This window comes from Dromiciops gliroides, chromosome 2, assembly GCF_019393635.1.
Source record: "Dromiciops gliroides isolate mDroGli1 chromosome 2, mDroGli1.pri, whole genome shotgun sequence".
NCBI classification, from domain to species: Eukaryota; Metazoa; Chordata; class Mammalia; order Microbiotheria; family Microbiotheriidae; genus Dromiciops; species Dromiciops gliroides.
In genome coordinates, this window is record NC_057862.1 from 238,042,465 (window position 1) to 238,063,630 (window position 21,166).

The 21,166-nt window shown below is 38.9% G+C and overlaps 1 protein-coding gene across 2 annotated transcripts in view; it reads right to left on the reverse strand.

Annotated features, from left to right (window-relative positions):
* The window catches only part of PTGR2 (prostaglandin reductase 2), a 40,588-nt gene extending 20,058 nt beyond the window's left edge, over positions 1-20,530 (reverse strand). Inside the window, exons 1-2 of one of the 2 annotated variants that reach the window (XM_043989181.1) lie at positions 20,392-20,530; positions 13,511-13,594 (exon numbers count right to left, since the gene is read on the reverse strand). In XM_043989181.1, the coding sequence (XP_043845116.1) occupies positions 13,511-13,547 (37 nt within the window). In that variant the 5' untranslated portion in view covers positions 13,548-13,594; positions 20,392-20,530. The remainder of the gene's footprint in view (positions 1-13,510; positions 13,595-20,391) is intronic. The other variant, XM_043989182.1, reaches the window with a different exon arrangement.
* Between the last annotated feature and the right edge of the window lie 636 nt (positions 20,531-21,166).

The following is a 21,166-nucleotide window of genomic DNA, read 5'->3' on the forward strand; positions in this document are numbered from 1 at the left end:
GTTCTCTGGAACCTTTATTGTTTTTTCAATTACTCACTGTCCAACTTCTTTTTAATTTTTTCATTTATATCATCATAGTCCTAGTGTATACTGTTCTTTTAATGCTGCATATTTTGCTTCCCCATCAGTTCTCATTGCCCATGAAATGAACATTTCCTTGTTTCTCTGAATTCCCCATGATCATATTTTCTTTTATAGTTCTTTTTTTTTTGTAGGGCTATGGGGGTTAAGTGACTTGCCCAGGGTCACACAGCTAGCAAGTGTCAAGTGTCTGAGGCTGGATTTGAATTCAGGTCCTCCTGAATCCAGGGCCAGTGCTTTATCCACTGCATCACTTAGCTGCCCCGATCATATTTTCTTTTGTTTCAGAATTTAACTGTATTTTAATATAAATAGTTTCTTTTGTAATACTATGCATTTTATCTTATTCACTTATAAAACAGCATCCTCAGAAGTGTTCAGTAAAAAGATTTAAGAACCCAGGTATTGAGAACTCCACATCTTCACTCTACAACTTATAAACTTGCTTGCTTGGGGCACTGAGAGATTAAGTGTCTTGCCCAGAGATACACTTATTATTATTTTTTAATAATAAACTTTTTATTTATAGTTTTGGGTTCCAATTTTTATCCCTCTTTCCCTCCCTTCCCCCCCCTCCCTGAGGCAGCAAACAATCTTATATGGGTTATACATGTATGATTATGTAAAACATTACCATATTTGTCATTTTGTACAAGCAAACTTAAAAGAAAAAAAATGAAAGAAAGTGAAAAATAGCATGTTTCAGTCTGTTCCATCAATATCAGTTCTTTCTTTGGAGCTGGATAGTATGTTTCATCAATAGTCCTTTGGGATTGTCTTGGATCATTGTATTGTTGAGAATAGTCAAATCATTCACAGTTCTTCCTCAAACAATATTGCTGTCTCTGTGTACAATGTTCTCTTGATTGTGCTCACTTCACAATACATAATTTCATACATGTCTTTCTAGGACTTTCTGAAGTCATCACACTCATTCTTTCTTTTTTTTTTTTGCAGGGCAATGGGGGTTAAGTGACTTGCCCAGGGTCACACAGCTAGTGTCAAGTGTCTGAGGCTGGATTTGAACTCAGGTACTCCTGAATCCAGGGCCAATGCTTTATCCACTGTGCCACCTAGCTGCCCCTCATTATTTCTTAATACATTATAATATTCCATTACATTTAGATGCCATTCTCCAATTGATGGGCACCCAATTTGTTTCTAATTTTTGAAATCCCCAAGGTGATACAATTAATATTTTGGCACCTACTAGACTTTTGTTTCCATAGGATTATATAGGATATATGCCCAATAGTAGGATCACTGGATCAAAGGATATAGACAATACTGACACTTTTCATACATAATTTAAAATTGTTATACAGAAAAGCTGGACTAATTCACAATTCTAAAAACAGTATATTAGCATTCCTGTCTTCCAAAGACCCAGCAAAAATCAACTGTTTCCAATTTTTTGGTCAGCTTTTCCAATTCAATCAAATGAAATATTTGTAAAGTGCTTAAACACAATATAAAAGTTTATCCCTTTCCTCCCCCAATTTACATGGTATGAAATAAATTCAACCTCAGAGTTGCTTTAATTTATATTTCTCTGATTACTTATGATAGAAGAAGAAGAAGCAGCAGCAGCTGCTACATTTATATTGTTATTTAAGGTTTGCAAAATGCTTTACACAGTATATCTCATTTTGTCTTTCCAACAATCTTGGGAAGAAGCTACTGTCCCCATTTTACAGATGAGGCAATTGAGGCTTTTTGAGATTAAGTGACTTGCCCCAGGGCACACAGCTATCAAACATACAAGACACAGTTAGAAATGAGGTCTTCTTGACTCCACTACACAACATAGGTTCCTTCCATGCTTATTTGGAGCATGTTTTCAAATGATCAATTATACCTTGCAATTCTTCTTTTGAAAACTATTTGTTCAAAATAGGGGAATAATTCTTGGTATTATATGTTTGTGTCATTTTCCTACATATCTCAGATATCAGACTTTTAACACTAAAGTTTTCATTTTTAAACTACCCAACCATTTGTTTTAAAGTTATAGAAGGATTTAGAAAGAAAAAAAAGACTTGTGTTTTAATTCTCAAAACTTAAAATTCACGACTTAAACTCAGTTCTTCCTTACTCTGGGGCCCACCTTCTTTCCATTCAGTATATCAGTGCTGTCTCTCATATTCAACTGTGTGTAGGAAAAAATTCCCACCCTTATTTATAAGGATGATAATTTTATTCTCATCCAAAATATGAGAATATAAATCTTTAAAAAGAAGGAATTCTAAAAAAAATGAAAAATACAGAAGAATGTATGGTTAGAAAATGAATGCTAAGAATCACAGTTTTTAGCACAGATGTAAACATTAACTTGTTAGCACTCAAAATGCAAAATCCTTGTCCAATGACTAAGTCATCATATTACTGGAGGAAATGAATATCAATAATCTTATTCTAATTATAAAGGAAACCAAAAGATATAAGGAAATTATAGCTAAATAGGATAGCTGACAAGTTTTCAGAACTGAAAATTGGGGCTCTGCTTTCAATGTATCTCAAAAAGCAACCAGAAACATCATTTTGTGAGACACTTGGTCATCCTCCATTATACAATGCTCAAGATGAACATAAACAAAAAGACTACTGAGAAGATAATTGTAGCCTATGCAGTGAGAGAAATGAGGATACTGTGTCCTCTTCAGTGTTACAAAAACAGGAAGGTAAGGATGCTGACCTAGTGAATTTGACAGGATCAAGAATTGTCCCCAGGGGGCAGCTAGATGGTGCAGTGGATAGAGCACTGGCCCTGGATTCAGGAGTACCTGAGTTCAAATCCGGCCTCAGACACTTGACACTTACTAGCTGTGTGACCCTGGGCAAGTCACTTAACCCCAATTGCCTCACTAAAAAAAAAAAAAAAAAAGAATTGTCCCCAAAGGATAGAACTAACAAGACTCCCCGCCCCCCCCCATTGACTCAAACTGCTTTCAGTGTCCCCTGACTCTAAACCCTTACTGCACCTGTTTGATAAGCATTCATGAACTTCATACATACTATCCAACACACCCCTGGATGGAGATTTAACATTATAACAAGACGTGTCATATGACATGGGAGGGGAAACAGATCAAGGAAGCTGTATTAAGTAGGAGTGTTGTGAAGAGTACGTACCCGGAATTTCCAGCCATTGCCCTGCACCCTCCCCCCCCCCAAAAAAACCCCTAAGTGTGTGCCCTTTCTTGCAATATTGTAATAAATTGGTCTTCCTGCTTTGTGCCAGACTGAGATCTTTGTCTTGACTTTTGTTGGAGACTGTTTCTCACATGCAACACCAGTTGCAGGAGGCAGATAAATTCTACAAAGAACTTGATAAGACTCTCCTAATCAAATAAATGTATACCTTAATACACAGTGACTTCAGTGCAAAGGTTAAGTATCAGGAAGATGGGCAAAAAATGTGTTGGAAAACATGAGTCAGAATCAAGAAACAAGAAAGGGGTTTCAGCAACAGAGAATCTGTCCCTATACCCCTCACGATAATCAACCTAATACTCTCTAGAATCTTTGTTCCCTTCTTTATGGTGTATGCCTGTCTTTGCTTCCATTCTCTTAGCTCCATGTGGTTTCCCACAGCTGTCCACATCCAGCTCCTTATCTTTTAGAAACAGGGCTCCTTTTCAAGTCTCTCTCCTAGACACACTGAATAACTGACTTTTAAGGTTGCTCAGAGGTAAGGACTGTGTATGTCTGTTGCTTCCTTTCTGATTCAGTCAAGGGACTAATTTGCAACTTAGAAAGGGATCACCTTTTGACTGTTAGTTTAACACCTCATTAGATTAGGTTTTTGGTAGATGAACTCCTTTAAACTAGTGAAATGGTATAATATTTATAATGGGGAGTGGGGGAAATCATGAAAGGTTTAAAGTAGAAAATGCACCCTCTTCCAAAAGGTCCAGGATTTCATGCTAAACAAGCAAGGCTAGATTTCATTGTTCACTGTCAGAGTCATTCTCAAAACACTATTTACTTCCTGACTCTTTCAATGACACTGCTAAAATAAAAATGTTCTGCTGTCTTTGCAACTAAGATACCTCACAGCCATTTCTCTGAAGTGTAATCTGTATAATGGCCCAACTAAATTTCCCACAGTCTGAAAACCATCCTTGGCTGCTAACATGTTTTAACTATATACTTGAGCTTATAGAGTATGTGTACTGTGTATACATATGTGTACAGTGCCACAATAGCATATTATCTCACAGTAGAGGAAGGAATTTCAGGTGGGTGAAGTGAGAGATGAAGGAAGAAGACAACAAGCAGATGAAATGGAAAAGATTAGGTCAGAAGCCAGATTATAGAGTTATTAAGAGAGTGAGAGGAAAGAAGTTGGAGGTGCCTATTATAGACAGCCATCCCAAGGAATTTCGCCACATGAAATGATAGTTGGTGGGGACAGAAGGATCACATGAGGAATTTTTGAGAGAGGAGTCACAGGCATGTTTGTAGTTAACAGGGAAAGAACCAGTAGACAGAGAGAGATTGAAGATAGAGAGTGGCAGTGACAGAGGGGGCAATTTGATGTAGTAGACTGTATAGAATGGGATTGCTTTTACATGTAGAAGGGTTTGCCTTGGCAAGGAGTAGGACCAAGTCTTCAAGACACAAGGGTGAAGAGAGAGTGGCAGAAGGGATTTCAGTGATGAGAGGAGGAAGGGAGAAGAGGAAGCTTTCCACGAACAGTCTCCATTTTTTTAGTAAAATATGAGACAAGGTTCTCAGATGAGAGGATTTGGGGAGTGGAAGCCATGAGAGGTTTAAGGAGGGGTGAAAAGGTGTAGAAGAGTCATTGAGGAGAGCAGGATAGTGAGTTGAAAAGAGAAGTAAAGGACTGCCTAGCAGCTGTGATGAGGTGGAAAGGAGAATCCATAAAGGGAATGGTCAAAGAGGGCCAGAATGATTTTAAGAAAACAATTTCTCAGGGGTGTGCAGAAAATTAAATGACTATTGTTCTTGATAAAGCAAAATATTAACTGAACTTTACCCTAAGTACTATAACAATGTTTTACCTCGTTTTGGAATTTTATCTATTGTCACAATAATGCCATAACCCCCAAATTGCTTGGTTGAGAGATTTTTCAGGGTCATAAGGTGGCAGTGTTTCTTTCTAAGTAGAAATACTGAATTAGGATAATCTAAATTAATAAAAATTGTTTCTAACAGGCTTGTGCCAAAAATACAGAGCATGAAATGTATTCCTACAAGCTAGTGAGATCTTCCAGGTAATCCTATTTGTGGATGACATTTGTGCTGATTACATCAATTCCTAGAACACAGCAGGGTCTCTTATATGAGATCTATAATCATGAAAGAGTTCACAGGAAGAATTAAATAGATGAAGAATGCCCCCTATCTAGATTGATTTATTTTATTTAACTGCACTTTTTTTTGTTTCAAGTAAGGGAAGAAATTACCATTTTATTTTTTAAAAAGAATGTCTATTGTCAAGACTATGATATATAATAGAATGGACAACCTACATAGCTAGTCCATCAGTAGATATATCTTGGGCAGATAATGCAGATGAACAATGAATTGGACCCAGAAATGACTAGAAGGAAGAGAGTAGACTGGTTTTCAATCAGCATTTTTTTCTCCCATTTTTTTTTTTACCATAAAAAACATCAACTAAAATGAGCACTTCCATATATACAGTAGAACACAGAGGTTTGGATGTGAAACAATCTCTATTATATACAGATTGCTCTTTTTAAGTATATATTAAATTCAACATATTACTTTCAAAGCTGTCCAGCTTTTTTGTTGATCCTTTTGGCCTTTCTCTCTTCTCTTCTTTGCATTTCAAAAATGTGTTTCTAATGATATTGTTTTTTTAAATGGCAACACTACTAACTCCTCCCCCAACTCAAATTAAGAAGAAAAAAACCCTTTGAAACAAATATGAATAGTTAAGCAAAACAAATTCCTACATTAGCTGTGTCTAAAAATGTGTCTCATCTGAAACATGAATTGATTCCCTCTCTATCAGGAGGCAAATAGTATGCCTCCTCTAAAATCATGGTTGGTCATTGAATTGATCAGAGTTCTTAATTCTTTTTTTTTTTTTGGTTGGGTGAGGCAATTGGGGTTAAGTGACTTGCCCAGGGTCACACAGTTAGTAAGTGTTAAGTGTCTGAGGCCGGATTTGAACTCAGGTACTCCTGAATCCAGGGCCGGTGCTCTTTCTACTGTGCCACCTAGCTGCCCCAGAGAGTTCTTAATTCTTGAGTCTTTCAAAGCTGTTTGTCTTTACAATGTTGTCATTGTATAAATTGTTCTCATTCTGTTCACTTTACTCTGCATCAGTTCATACAAATCTTCCTAGGTTTTTCTAAAACCATCCTGCTGGACCACATTTGAGAAAATGGACATTGTTTTCTATAACCCTCAAACTTTTCTCTGAAACAAAGACCAATCTTCAAATCATCAACATTCCATAATTACTCAAAAGAGCATGGCCTAACTATATACATAGAAAGAATCTTGTGGATGAAGAAAACTAATTGCCCAGACAATTGTGTGTATATAAAATGGAACACTAATAATATGGTCCATCCACAAAATGACAGCCCTATTCAGTGGAAAGAGCAGTCCAATAGACATGGGTTTAGCTTTGTCAAGTCACTTAACCTCTCTGGGCCTCAGTTTCCTCATTGGAACTTGGACTCAGTGACCTCTAAGATCCCTTTCAGCTTTAAATCTATGAACCTATGATTTTATATCTTGGACAGATCCTGCAGATGAACAATAAGCTTGGCCCAGAATTGAATAGGAAGAGAGTAAGCCCTTGAAAAAGTAAGAAAAATGAAACTTGTTATAGACATGTACAGTCAAGTAAAACAAATTCCCACACTGGCCATATTAAAAAAAAAAAGCCTCATTCTGTACTCTCATTCCATCATTTCTTTATTTAGAGGTGAGTAGCATGTTAATGACTATCTTTTTTTTTTCAGGGCAATGAGGGTCAAGTGACTTGCCCAGGGCCACACAGCTAGCAAGTGTCAAGTGTCTGAGGCCAGATTTGAACTCAGGTGTTCCTGAATCCAGGGCCAGTGCTCCATCCACTGCACCATCTAACTGCCCTTAATGACTATCTTTTAACTAGCCTCTATTTCAGTGTAAAATGGACAGTCATGTCCATGTTTCCTCCCCTATTTATGTTATAGAAGCATACAGAAGAACTTTTTTGTTATAAAAATTAGTAATATTGTAACCAGATCTTGGTTTAAACCTCTTTGTCTCCACTGAATTAAAGACCCAATCAGTCTTCCTTGAATAGAATTCATTTCAAGGAGGGATCTTAATTCTTTTAGAATGAAGAAAGTGAGAAGAAAAACTATCTGCTGAGGTTAAATTGATAGAGGGAACATCCTTTTGTTTATTAGATTAAAAGAGGATATGCCCCTTAGTTTATCAAGGACCAAACCAAGAGAGGTTTCCATGTTATTTATCCAAAGAGTTGTGCTTAGGTCCTTAGTCTGGTTTTCCAAGAGATTATTCACAAGCATATAGAAACCTAAACAGAACTATATAATTATGTTGCTGCAGCAATTTCATCTTTTATTTCACAATTACTACAGAATCTTTCTGAGCAAAACTGCTTAAATACCAATAAACTGCCTCTAACAGATTTTGGCTAACACACAGAGTATAGAATGTTTTTGTCCACAATATTTTTGCTCCTCCCAATTCCCTTGCTATGCTAGCCATAGAGAAAAACAAAGTCCCCTTGACCTGCTTTCCCATGGCCAATGACAAATAAGTAAGCCTCTGCTCTACTCCAAAGTCATGTGAAGAATTAGACTGACCACCCTTCATTTTTTCTGTAACCTACACCATATCTAACTAGAAAGCTCTTGTCACCAGTCTGTGACACTCTCAAATTGTTCAACATAAACACTGATATGATTTTATCAGTTTACACAGCATTAAAGAAGAGGCATTACCATCCTTTTGCCATTGCACTGGAAGGACTTTTCCATTTGACTTATACCTGAAACCTTATGTATGTGCTACCTTCCCCATTAGAAGGTAAGCTCCTTGAGAGCTTTTTTTTTTTTTTAAGTGGGGCAATGAGGGTTAAGTGACTTGCCTAGGGTCATACAGCTAGTAAGTGTCAAGTGTCTGAGGCCAGATTTGAACTCAAGTCCTCCTGAATCCAGGGTGGGTGCTTTATCTACTGCATCATCCGACGGTCCCTGCCTTACTTTCTATTTGTATCCCCAGCACAGTCCTTTGCACACAGAAAGTGCTTAATAATTGCTTCATTTATTCATATAATATTTTCCCACATGGTTGTACTCCTTTGGACTTCTCCATTATTACTTTCTTCCCCTCTCCATCTTTCTCCTTTTGTGTGTTGATTTCCCTATTATAAGCTCCTTGAAGGCAGAGATCTTTTTAGTATTTGTAAACTCAATGCTTAGCACAGTGCCTGGAACATAGTAGGCACTTAATAAACACTAACTGATTGAACTATTGGCAAGAAATGTTTGTGTCCAGAGGTCACTTGGCTGACAAATGCTGCTAATCTCTCTCTCTGCCATGCTTGTCATAACAATAAAGCTTGTCTATCTGACCTTTATCCAATTTATATATTAATTATGGCTCTTATTTTTAAAACCACAACAATGCTATAGTGATAATCATGAAATATCACAATCTATGAGTAATTAAAATTGTGGTTCATACAAAGGGTATTGGGAAGATGTGCAATGGGCATACATAGGCTGAGGAAAATTACCTAATAAATGATGAAATTACATTTGTTTAGGTGGCATAAAAGATACCATCAGAGATGTTTAAGCAGAAAAGAAAATGTAGCAAGGTTATGCAAGAAGAGCAGAGAATGAAAAATCCAAGTGCTATAATAGCAGCTATGTGATGTCAAGAGACCTAGAACAAGGAAGGCCCTGCTCTGTTGGCAGGAGTGCCCATGTCAATGAGATCACCACTCCACTAAAGTCTTAAAAGGGTATATCAGCATATTATTTACCATAGATTCTATGATTAAAATAAATTATAACCATAAAATCATGGTATAGAATGACAAGCCCTTTCAAATTAAAAAGGCCCTTAAAGGTCATCCGGTTCAAAACTCGCTCATTTTATGGGCAAGGAGGTCGACAGAGGCTAAATGATTTGCCTTTGATTATGCAAGGAGTTAGTGGCAGAGCCAGGATCAGTACTCCAAACCTACTGATTTCTAGTTAATTTGCTCTTTCTATTAATGTTTTGACGGGGACCCTAAGTTTTGATTGTAAAAAAATGTCAAACCTTTGCTATAATATTTTGTTGTTGTTCAGTCGTTTTCAGTAGCATCTGACTCTTCATGACCCCATTTAGAGTTTTCTTGGCAAAGATATACATATAAGGAAACTGAAGCAAAAAGGGTTAGGTGACTTACCCAGGGTCCCATAGATGGTGTCTGAGGCCAGATTTTTTTTTTTTTTTTTGCAGGGCAATGGGAGTTAAGTGGCTTGCCCAGGGTCACACAGCTAGTAAGTGTCAAGTGTCTGAGGCCAGATTTGAACTCAGGTACTCCTGAATCCAGGGCCGGTGCTCTTTCTACTGTGCCACCTAGCCGCCCCCCTGAGGCCAGATTTGAACTCAGGAAGACCAGTCTTCCAGACTCTAGGTCCAGCACTCTGTGTACTATAGTACCACCTAGCTGCCCAACTAGCCATGACATAGTTGTAATAATATAATACCTTGAAGACTATGATGAAGATAATGGAGTTTAGGCTGGGAGGGCCCACCCTTGGTGAAAAGCCTTGAACACAAGCTTACAATACAGATTTGGTGCCTATTGTCATAGGAGCAATCTAGCTAAAGGTTGAGTACTAGAAGCTTGACTACAAAGGAGGGAATCATTTTAGCCACAGTAGCTCATTAAATATTTAAAAGTACTGAGAAAACCAAATTTATTTTGACCTTTAATAGATTGGTTTTATTCTGTAATTTATTTTATTGTGTAACACTGCATCCATTTTGTATAACTACCCAAGTCACTTTCTTTGTCTTTAAGTCCAGAAGTTCATAGGTTCAGAAGTTCCGTTTGCCCTTCTGAATGAGTTTAAAAGTTCAGCTTTCCTGTAAATCACCTTAATTAAAAGTAATTCATTATCTTTGTTCCTCTAGTAGTATTTGCAGAGTACAAGTACTGTTATCTCTAATTGCCCTTCTTTGAAGTTTGGTCTGTTATCTATAAACCATATTCTTGCAGAATGCAGGTGGACTTCATCAATCAGAATGGAAGGAGGGGTTGTTGCTAACCCTGAATTCCCAATTTCCAACCAATCATATTGTTTCTTATGCCTATGATGCTACAGGTACTGTAACCATTCATGTTGTCCCTCATATCTATGATGCTATAGGCTCTGTAGCCAATCATATTGTTTTCCCTATTTGCTTTCTCTTTTTGTCTATAAAAGAGGGGGTGACCCCCTCATTCAGAGTCTTAGCTAGTTGAGACTGAAATTTTTTTTTTGGCAAAGTTGTGCTTTACTAACAAATTGATCATGCTCAGAACTTTGTGCCTCAGTTTACCTTAATTTCTATCATATCAGTACAGAAATCCTAGGTGAGCTCCTTCACCTTCCATGTTGTGAGCAGTTTTTAGATAGTTAAGAAATATTTAACTCTTTGGATTTGTAATATGCTATATGTACCAAGTTTAAATTTGTTCTACATGGGTTATATTTTGAAGAACTCTCACTGTTTAATTTGATCACTGACAATGCTATACTAAAGATTAGTGGAAATCCAGCAGTTAAACAGCTAAAGAAGTAAAAGTACCCAGAGTCAACCAGAATCCAGACCAGAATCCAGACTCCCTGATGGCATCTTAACACTCAACGAAGACAAGATTTCAAGGACTCCAAATGAACATTTTTGTTTTTTCCATCTGTTACTATATACACCATCTGTAATATGTACCTTCTGCAGAGGCTTTCCCTCTGTAGACACTGCCAAAGCACGAGTCCCTGAGGAACTGCCCCTCTGGACAAAATTTTCCCTTTCTCTCTTTCCTATATTGTTATTAGCATATTGTTTGTTAGCATAGGTTATAATATTCTGTTATTTTTTACTGCTTCTTCAAGGAAACACCCTGTGTTAACGAAGCACAGCGGGGAATGTAAGGAATTAATTGTGATTTTGGAGTTTCCATGACCCCATCTTTGCTTCATTATGGTCATACTGAAAAGATATAATCTTGAAAAATCTAAGAGAAAATGGGTATGTACTTGAAGAGATTATAGAATAAACAAAAGGAACTCTGATCAGATTTGTCCTGTATTTTAGGTGGGACTGAATAACACTTAGAACATTTATTGAGTCCAAGTATCCAATAAAGTACCTAAGCCCCACATAGGAGTTCCCCCACGCCCACATGGGCCTGGCTAAATTATAATGGGGACAGCCCAGGGGGTATGTTGAACCAACTAGAGACTCAGCATGGCTAAAAACCTCCCTTCCTGTGGGAGAGGAGGCAGGAAGGGAAAGAGAGAACTCAGGGCGAGAGGGAGAAGAAAGAGAGAGAGAGAGAGAGAGAGAGAGAGAGGGAGAGGGAGGGGAGGGAGGAGCTGGTGGTAGTTGACCTTTGTTTTGTTTTTTGTTTTTTAGTGAGGCAATTGGGGTTAAGTGACTTGCCCAGGGTCACACAGCTAGTAAGTGTCAAGTGTCTGAGGCTGGATTTGAACTCAGGTACTCCTGATTCCAGGGCTGGTGCTCTATCCACTGAGCCACCTAGCTGCCCCGGTAGTTGACTTTTGGACTGAACCAGGAGACATTGCACAGCTGATTCTCCTTAGAACTACAGATTTCAGGTAGTGGTAAGTTTGTGTTGTTGAAGTGAGGCTGGCTCTTTAGGCCAGCTGAGCTGGAAGCAAGTTTAGGGTTTGAGTCAGTTTCTGTTTGAGCCAAGCAAGCTGTTCTGAGTAGCTGAGGAAGCAGAGCTTATTCGAGGTACCTGGGGGTCTTTTTACCCTAGAGATTTAGATTCTAACCATCTGGGAAGTGGGACATATTTTCCCCTTTCTCTATCTCCTTTCTCATTGTCCCTGGCTCTATTAACTTCACTTGTGTTGTAAATTTTGTTCCCATTAATAGAACCTGATTTGTTTGTGGAAAAGAGGCTGTTAATCTCCTTTCTTATCAGTCTGAGAGAAATAACTAAAGAAAAGGCAATTTGGAAGAGAGGAAACTCTGGACCTAGAGGTCTCCCATTATTTTCTGAACCCCAGTATTATGGCGAACCACCCAATTAACTCTCTCCATACTGAATTTGGCCCATACAGACAAAAACAACTTTGACTTTTGCTCTAATCAGCCAATGATCTGATTGTATATAGACAGCTGATTGTAAAGTGTTCACTATGTCTGTCATGAGTTGTTTTCTCTGCCTAATTGGATATTATAGATTTCCTTTTCTGTTTTGTGCTCACCAATTACAGCTTTTTAAGTAGTTTTTGAACCTTTGATCTCTTATTCTTTGGTCACAAATCATATTTCCAAAAGTTGTTTTTGTTGTTCTTTGAAGGTAGCCACGTTTGCAATGAATTTATTAAGTATCAAAGCCCATGTTAATTAAGCTGCAATTATCTTCACAGTGATATGTTTGCTTAAGCATTTCAAATCAGTATGACAAAGATACCTTTTCATGCCCTTTGGGCTTATGATTAAAAACAAAAATACTTCTCCAGTTGTTTTTTCTTTCTGATGTGTACTTCAAAACTGCTCTTCCAAATATCTGTTGCTTCCTTATATCGTCCATTTTCATTTGCAGTGTGAATATCTAAATGTTCCTGGTTAATTTCTATTGCTAGAGATTACATTAAGAATCTGTATGGAGGGGGCAGCTAGGTGGTGCAGTGGATAGAGCACCAGCCCTGGATTCAGGAGGACCTGAGTTCAAATCCGGCCTCAGATCCTTGATACTTACTAGCTGTATGACCCTGGGCAAGTCACTTAACTCCAATTGCCTCAGGGAAAAAAAAATCTGTATGGGCCAAATTCAGTATGGAATACAAAGAAAAGTATTGTAGATGTTTCCTCATGTACTGTGGTCTCTGTACCACTGTGGAAAATTTTCTGTTTTACTATAACATTATTTTCTATCACCTCTTTTTTGGCATTTTAGGTAAACTATTATTATTATTAATTATTAATTATTTCTATCTCTTAAGAAGTAATGAATAGGGGCAGCTAGATGGCGCAATGGATAGAGCACCGGCCCTGGAGTCAGGAGTACCTGAGTTCAAATCCGGCCTCAGACACTTAACACTTACTAGCTGTATGACCCTGGGCAAGTCACTTAACCCCAATTGCCTTACTAAACAAACAAACAAACAAAAAAAAAAAGAAGCAATGAATAGCCACAGCAGTACATTAGTCATAAGGTAATACATACCAGGTCGGGAATTCAGTACAACCCTGTGTACACGCATCTCTATATTCAGGCAGTAGAGTTACAAAGATCTATCTTCAGAGCTTCCTAAAAATTCAGAACCAAAGAAGGGTTTCAAAAAAATCAGACAATTAAAGAATTAAAAGAAATGCATTAAGATCATGTCTATGTTACCAGCCAGAATAAGACAACATATGTATTGTTTATTCATATAGGTACTACAGCTTTTGCTTTTCTCAAACCCCCAATAATATTTTCTTCCAAAGGTGGTCATACTATCTGACTATAAAATTAATGCCTATATATCAGGAATACTTTCTTTGGGTAGGGAGTCAGGAGGCCCAGGCCATCATAAAAATGAAGTTATTTTAAGAGATAAATACAACTTGGTTACCAATGTAGGATTCATATCTGAATTAGCTGCCTGTGTAAAAAGTCGGCTTCAACTAACTCATTGGAACAATGATCAGAATAAATACAAGATTAGAAAAATTAAAATAAAACAAAAATATTAGCATGCAATGAAAGAAACTCCAACTTGGTTTATTTAAGCAGACTGTTGATGTCAGGCCAAGGTGAGGAAGGAGTACGTGGAGGACATTGGGAACAGCTCTAAAGGCTTAGCAATGGGATCTCATGTATTTAGGACAAGTGTATTGGTTTGGTTGGGCCACAGTTCATGAAGAGGAATAATGTAAGTCTGGAGCCAGTGAAGGATATTCAATGTCAAACAGAGGAGTTAGTTTTTGATTCTGGAGACAATAGAGAGCCATTGGAGTTTCTTGAGAGAGGGTCAGACTTGAACTTTAAGAATGTCAATTTGGCAGCTTTGTGGAGGTTGGACTACAGAAAGACCAATTAGGAGGCTAAAGGAACCCACTAGGTGAGAGATGGAGGGAAGGGGGAGAGGGTGTCCTAAATCAGAGTGGTGGCTGTATGAACAGAGAAAGGGATGAAAGCAAGAAAGGTTGTGGTAGAATCAATTTTATAATAACACTGATTTGGTTCATGTTTATCCCCACATGGAGATGAACTCTGAGAACATCAAAATGTCTTATTTCTAGGTGCACATCACTTCCACTCCACCACCACAAGGAAGTTGAATACAAAGTCTATTATGACAACTAATAAACAGAAATGGAGCCCATATTTAAGCCTCAGATAGCATGGGAAACCCTCTCTCTTCCTGGAGGGTAAGTCCTCTTCTCTCCATAAACTCAGACACTAGGGTGGGAAGTCCTAGTAGCATATGAGGGGAGTTTGAAACTTTGTTGAAGGCAGCATCCAAGTCTCCCTTGTGTTTCTTTTTTCTGGACATTCTGCTTGTTCCATCACTCTGAAATGGAATCACTTGGTCTGTATTTTCTGTCTTCTAGTCAGTCTTGGCAGTGTCAAAGTCTATACAAAATAGTGGCTAATTGTAGTGGATCCCATGCTCCGTTTGGTATACTATGCCACAAGCATGACAACCAGCTCAACTTGCCCAGCCAGTTCTGACATCACACCACCATAAAAGTCCTCTACCATTTCTTCAAGTAGCTTGTCTTCTTACTCCCAGCAAACCCCGCCCCCCCACCCCATTCAATCCTGTGCTTAATTCAGGCTCACAGAAATATGGAAAAGTGAGTCCTTTCCTATCAGGTTATATCCACTGCAATCACAAAAAAAAATTCTCATTCTCCCTCTCTCTCTCTCTCTCTCTCACACATGTATATTTATATATAATATAAAAATATTGTAATATATTATAGACATTCTATATTATGTTTATATATAATACATAAATATTATATTATAGATATTATATATTTATGTATCATCAGCCTTCTTTATTAAAGAATAGCATTTGAGGTGCAGCTAGGTGGTGCAGTGGATAGAGCACTGGCTCTGGATTCAGGAGGACCTGAGTTCAAATCCGGCCTCAGACACTTAACACTTACTAGCTGTGTGACCCTAGGCAAGTCACTTAACCCCAATTGCCTCATCAAAACAAAAAACAACAACAAAAAAATAGCATTTGAGAATAAATGTGTGTACTCTTTAAACTAAAACAGCATGGTTTACTTTATACCCACCCATTCATCCAAATGTTGAATTCCACATGAAAATTTCTAAATATATGTTGTACCTCTGGGGCTACTCCCTCACCTTTGGTTCACACTTATAGGTTGTGCTCCCCAGGTGGATAGGAGCAATATCCTAAGGCCCCACTCCAGGTGGGTAAGGCTAGTTTTTCTTTGAAACTGAAAGTTTTTCTATTAAAACTGACCTTAATATTTAATTGGCTGAAGCCATTGATGTGGCTCCCTAGTACTGCTTCCTGCTCTCTGATGCTTAGCTAAATTGACATAGTATGCTTCAAAATATCTTTTCCCTGCTGTGATTGAGTAAATCTCCTTTTCTTAACTGTCAGATTATCCATGAGTGTTTCATGTTTTCCAATATCAAACCGGAGATCCAAGACCAGCCTGGTAAGCTCTGGCCTACAACACCAGGGGACAATTATCCCATGTTTAAGACACCATGCAAACCCACATTTCTAAAATTATAGCTTCTGAGCTATGCATTGGACAATGCATTTATTACAATTAGCTCAAAGGCATTTACTGAATCCGCATAGTAAAAACAGTAGCTACAAAATATTCCCCAAATAAACCTGGGGCATTAGTAGAGAAGCACACATGTCCAAGACAATTCACATCTTACACTACTTTTACTAGGACTCAAGCATGTAATATTCAGCATGATAAGAGACATTTTGATAGTGGAAAGAATACGGAATCAAATTAGAAAATCAGGGTTTATTAATTTAGAACAAGTCACTCAATCTCTAAGTTTGTTTTTTAAACTGTAAAATAGAAAATACTATTTACCACAAAGGGCTATTTTAAGGATCAAATGAATGAATGTGCATAAAGTGTTAATGAAAAATATAACCTAGTAAATCATAATTTTGGACATCTGGATTGTTTCTAATCTTTTACTGCTGCACTGGGCTACGTCCCAAACGTGTAATTGTGGGTTGGATCCCCCAACCTATTCCCATAGGTTCTAGGGTACCTAGACACTATAGTTTATGAACCCCCACTAGTATTCCCATCAGTGAGCCAAAAGACACAATTAGCTCTTAGCAAAGGCATTTACTAAGTAGGCAAATAAAAATCTCCAAGTAGTATATATTGTCAATGGAAAGGGTGGGCACAGACAGATGAGTACAATGTAATGAGACACACATGTAGGAAATACTTGTGGTTAAGTCAACTAATTCACAAATGCAATACTATTACAGGTCCCTAATATCCTCTGTCTTTGTAGAGTTCCCACATAGCTATACCATGCATGTGTAGAGAGTAATTACCCCAACACTCCCTCCCCCAACTTCCAACTCCCCCAAGGGGTTTCCTCCACAGACAGTTCTAGGCTAGAACTCCAAAAATGCCAAACTCTCTTCAAGGCTTTAAAGCCCTCCAGGGGCATGACCCATTTTCAGCCCAGCTAATCACATTCCCTTTCTGATTCACTAAGAGAAAGGTATTCTTGGTTTTTTTCTGTATTTGTTTGTTTGTTTGTTTGTTTTGCGGGACAAGGAGTTGTTAAATGGCTTGCCCAGGATCACACAGCTAGTAAGTGTCTGAGGCCGGACTTGAACTCAGGTCCTCCTGAATCCAGGGCTGATGCTCTATTCACTTCACCACCTAGCTGACCCCACCCCCACCCCCACCCCCACCCCCATTCATGTTTTGTAAAGGAATTACTGAGCGCTGTTAACAAGTTAATATTTCATTACCTCTTTTATCTACTCCTTGTTCTCTGTGACGTCAACTACTGGGAAGGGGTGGAGTCATACTACTATTACAAATAATGTTATTTGGGGGCAGCTGGGTGGCACAGTGGATAGAGTGCCGGCCCTGGAGTCGGGAGGACCTGAGTTCGAGTCCAGCCTCAGACATTTGGCACTTGCTGGCTGTGCGACCCTGGGCAAGTCACTTAACCCCAATTGCCTCACTAAAAACCAAACAAACAAGCAAAACAAATAGTTATTCTGAATATTTTTGTACTAATTACATTGTTTTTATTTTTGGTCATTTCCTTGATATGTGTTCCTAAAGCAGAATTACTGGGTCAAACTGTAGAAAAAAGTTTTACAGCTCTTGTTACATAGTGCCAGATTACATTCCTAACTCAAGCATATTTTCTCTTTTTTTCTTTTTTGAGAGCCAATGGGGGTTAAGTGACTTGCTCAGGGTCATACAGCTAGTAAGTGTTAAGTGTTTGAGACCGGCTTTGAACTCAGGTACTCCTGAATCCAGGGCAGCATATTCTCTCTGATGTTGAGTTTTTAAAAAATTGTTTTTGCTGGTTTAATAGGAATATAATAATACTTTAGGGTGGAACTGATTTGCATCTCTTTAATTCCTAATATAGTTATACTTTTTTCTAAGTGATTTATTATTTTTTTTTAACAATGCTAAAAGAGCTTATACCAACTACCAAACAGGGTTCATTGTTGTTCAATCCTTTCAGTGGTGTCCAACTTTTCATGACCCTATTTGGGGTTTTTTTGACAGAGATACTGGAAGTGATTTTCCATTTCCTTCTTCAGCTCATTTTACAGATGAGGAAACTGAGGCAAAAAGGGTGAAGTGACTTACCCAGGGTCACAGAGCTAGTAAGTGTCTGAGCTAGTAAGCTAGTAAGATGAGTCTTCCCAATTCCAGGCCTGCCACTCTATCTACTCTAAGATCTAGTTATAACCAAACAGGGTTAATGTAATCTTAAAAAACATAATACATGGGGCAGCTAGGTGGCGCAGTGGATAAAGCACTGGCCTTGGATTCAGTAGGACCCAAGTTCAAATCCAGCCTCAGACACTTGACACTTACTAGCTGTGTGATCCTGGGCAAGTCACTTAACCCTCATTGCCCCTAAAAAACAAAAACAAAAACATAATACATAATGGTTATCTGAATCACAGAAGTCAACAGTAGCATTGACAAGAACATAACCACATTATCCCTTCCACATGAAATTTCAAATTTGCTTTCTTCTCTAGTTTCTCTTTCTTTCTCCATGAAGCATGTTAATTATCTCCTAAAATAAAACCCAATATGCAATCTTTTTACAATGTTACCTCTTGGTTAAAAAAGAAAAAAATGCATACTTTTATATACGGTATACTTCCAGTATATACATATTAGAAGTATTTTTATTCTTTAGATCAGGCACAGTGGATACAGAATTGGGGCTGAAGTCAGGAAGACCTCAGATACTAGCTGTGTGAGTCTAGACAAGTCATTTAACCCATCTACCTCAGTTTCCTCAACTGTTAAATGCAATCTTGCTTCACAAGATTGTTGTGAGGATCAAATGAGATAATATTTCTAAAGCTTTTAGCATACTGCCTGGTACATAGTAAGTACTTAATAGATGTTTATTCCATTCCCTTTCATCTCTGCCATTTGAATAAAATCACACACTGGCAGAGAAATAAAATAATGTGTATATAGCACAGGAGATAACAGTTTCAAACGAAAAGTAAAAATCAATCACTTTTTGTTGCTTCATAAACAACTCAATTCTGATCCAGCAATGGCCAACATGCCCAGCATGCCCAGTTATAGCAACTTCTTGTGAGGAAAGAAAGTGGTGAGTGAAGATGTCAATCATATATACTTGAAACAGAAAGCCTGCTTCCTGGTTGGCATGAAATAACTTCCTGCCTGACAATGAAATATCCTGACATTAGGAAGTTCCACAAGTTTTGATTCTTAATTGGTGATAAATTCTTTTTTTTTCAAGCTATGTGACCCTGTTTGCCTCACTTTGCCAAGAAGATCCCAAATGGGGTCACGGAGAGTTGGACACAACTGAACAACAAACAAAAAGCTGTGTAAAACCCCATGTGTGTATCTCTTTGTTAGGCATCTGGCAACTGATCAGCTGATGCTAATTAAAAATTTTATCTTCTAGCCTGGCCTCCACCAATCAAAGGGGCCAAGCTAGGCAGCATTACTCTTCGGGAGGACTTTACCAGGTCTGGATTGAGAAATTCCCCAACACTGTCTTTCCAGTTTTCTTACACGCTACTCTCTTCCCCACATGCAGCGCCACGGGTCTCCCAGCAGTTTGCCTAACAGGACACTACCATCTCCTGACTGCATTTGGGGAGCTGATCCCCAAGCCTGGCTCATCTCCACCTTCATCTCTGCCTCCCGGCTTCCTTCAAGCCTCAGCTAAAGTGACACTTTTTGCAAGTCTTCCTAAATAACAGTGCCTTTTCTCTGCAACTACCCCCAAATTATACACCCTGTTAGTTGTTTTGCATGCGGTCTCCCCCAAGGCAAGACTGTGAGCTCAAGAGCAGGGCCACATCCCTAACACTTAACACAGTTGGCACATGTGAAGCGCTTAACAAATGCTTGTTGACTTGATTAGGTGCAGGGCAAACGACAAAAAACTTGAGATTCCTGGGGCCTGATTTCAAATCCCAGTCTGATCTTGGTCAAATCATTTAACGTTTCTGACGCTGGCAAGTTATTTAACCCCTGTGCCTCAGTTTCCTCCCTGGTAATTGGAAGGGGGGGTGGGTTAGATTCGATGGCCATCTTTTAAAGGTCCCTTCCAGCTCTAGTTTCTAGTCAGTTCCTCGGAGAATCCCACAGCAGGCCCACCGAGGCAAAGTGCCCCGGGACCAGAGGGGATGAGGAAGGTGGGGCAGCCCTAAGGCTACAGGAGGGTGGGGGCAGTATTCGAGCCCCACCCCCTTCTCCCAGAGCTTTCCGGGGCGTGCGCGTCCCCTACTACGGTTATTCAGTGCCTTCGCTCCCCTAATTTACCGCCTGGGCCTGAGCGACCCTTAGTCAGAACCCCGAGGGCTCACTCACCTGGCAGAAGGTCCTCTTGGGAGGACACGGGCTGGATCTCCGAGGTCTCCTGCAGAACCTGAAACCGCCTCTCCTGCGCATGCGCATGGCTCTTCCGTGTGTGTGTGTGTGTGTGTGTGTGTGTGTGTGTGTGTGTGTGTGTGTGTGTGTGTCTCTCTCTCTCTCTCTCTCTCTCTCTCTCTCTCCCTCTCCCTCTCCCTCTCTCCCTCTTCTCTTCTCTTCTCTTCTCTTCTCTTCTCTTCTCTTCTCTTCTCTTCTCTTCTCTTCTCTTCTCTTCTCTTCTCTTCTCTTCTCTTCTCTTCTCTTCTCTTCTCTTCTCTTCTCTTCTCTTCTCTTCTCTCTCTCCTCCCCTCCCCCCCAGCTCCGCATCCAGTCCCGAGGACCCGGGCACATTTGCCCTAGTTGGAAAGGGGCCAGTTCTGTACTACACTCCCTAGTAGCCCAACTTAAAACTCCCCCTTACTCTTTCAAAGGCACCTTGGTGGCGCAGTGGAAAAGAGCCCTAGACTTATTAGAATCAGGAAGAACTGGATTGAAATATGACTTTTAGCGCTTATTATATTAACCGGGTGACCCAGATCGAGGCTCGATCTCTCTGAACCCCGATTTTCTTACATGTGAAATGGGATAGTAATAGCACCTACCTCGCAGGGTTTTTTTTGTGAGAATCAAATGGAATAATATTTGAAAAATACTTTGCAAACCCTAAAGTGATTTTTTAAAGTGGTTTTTGTTAGATGTTAGAGTTTGGGACAAAGGTTCTTAATCTTTTTGA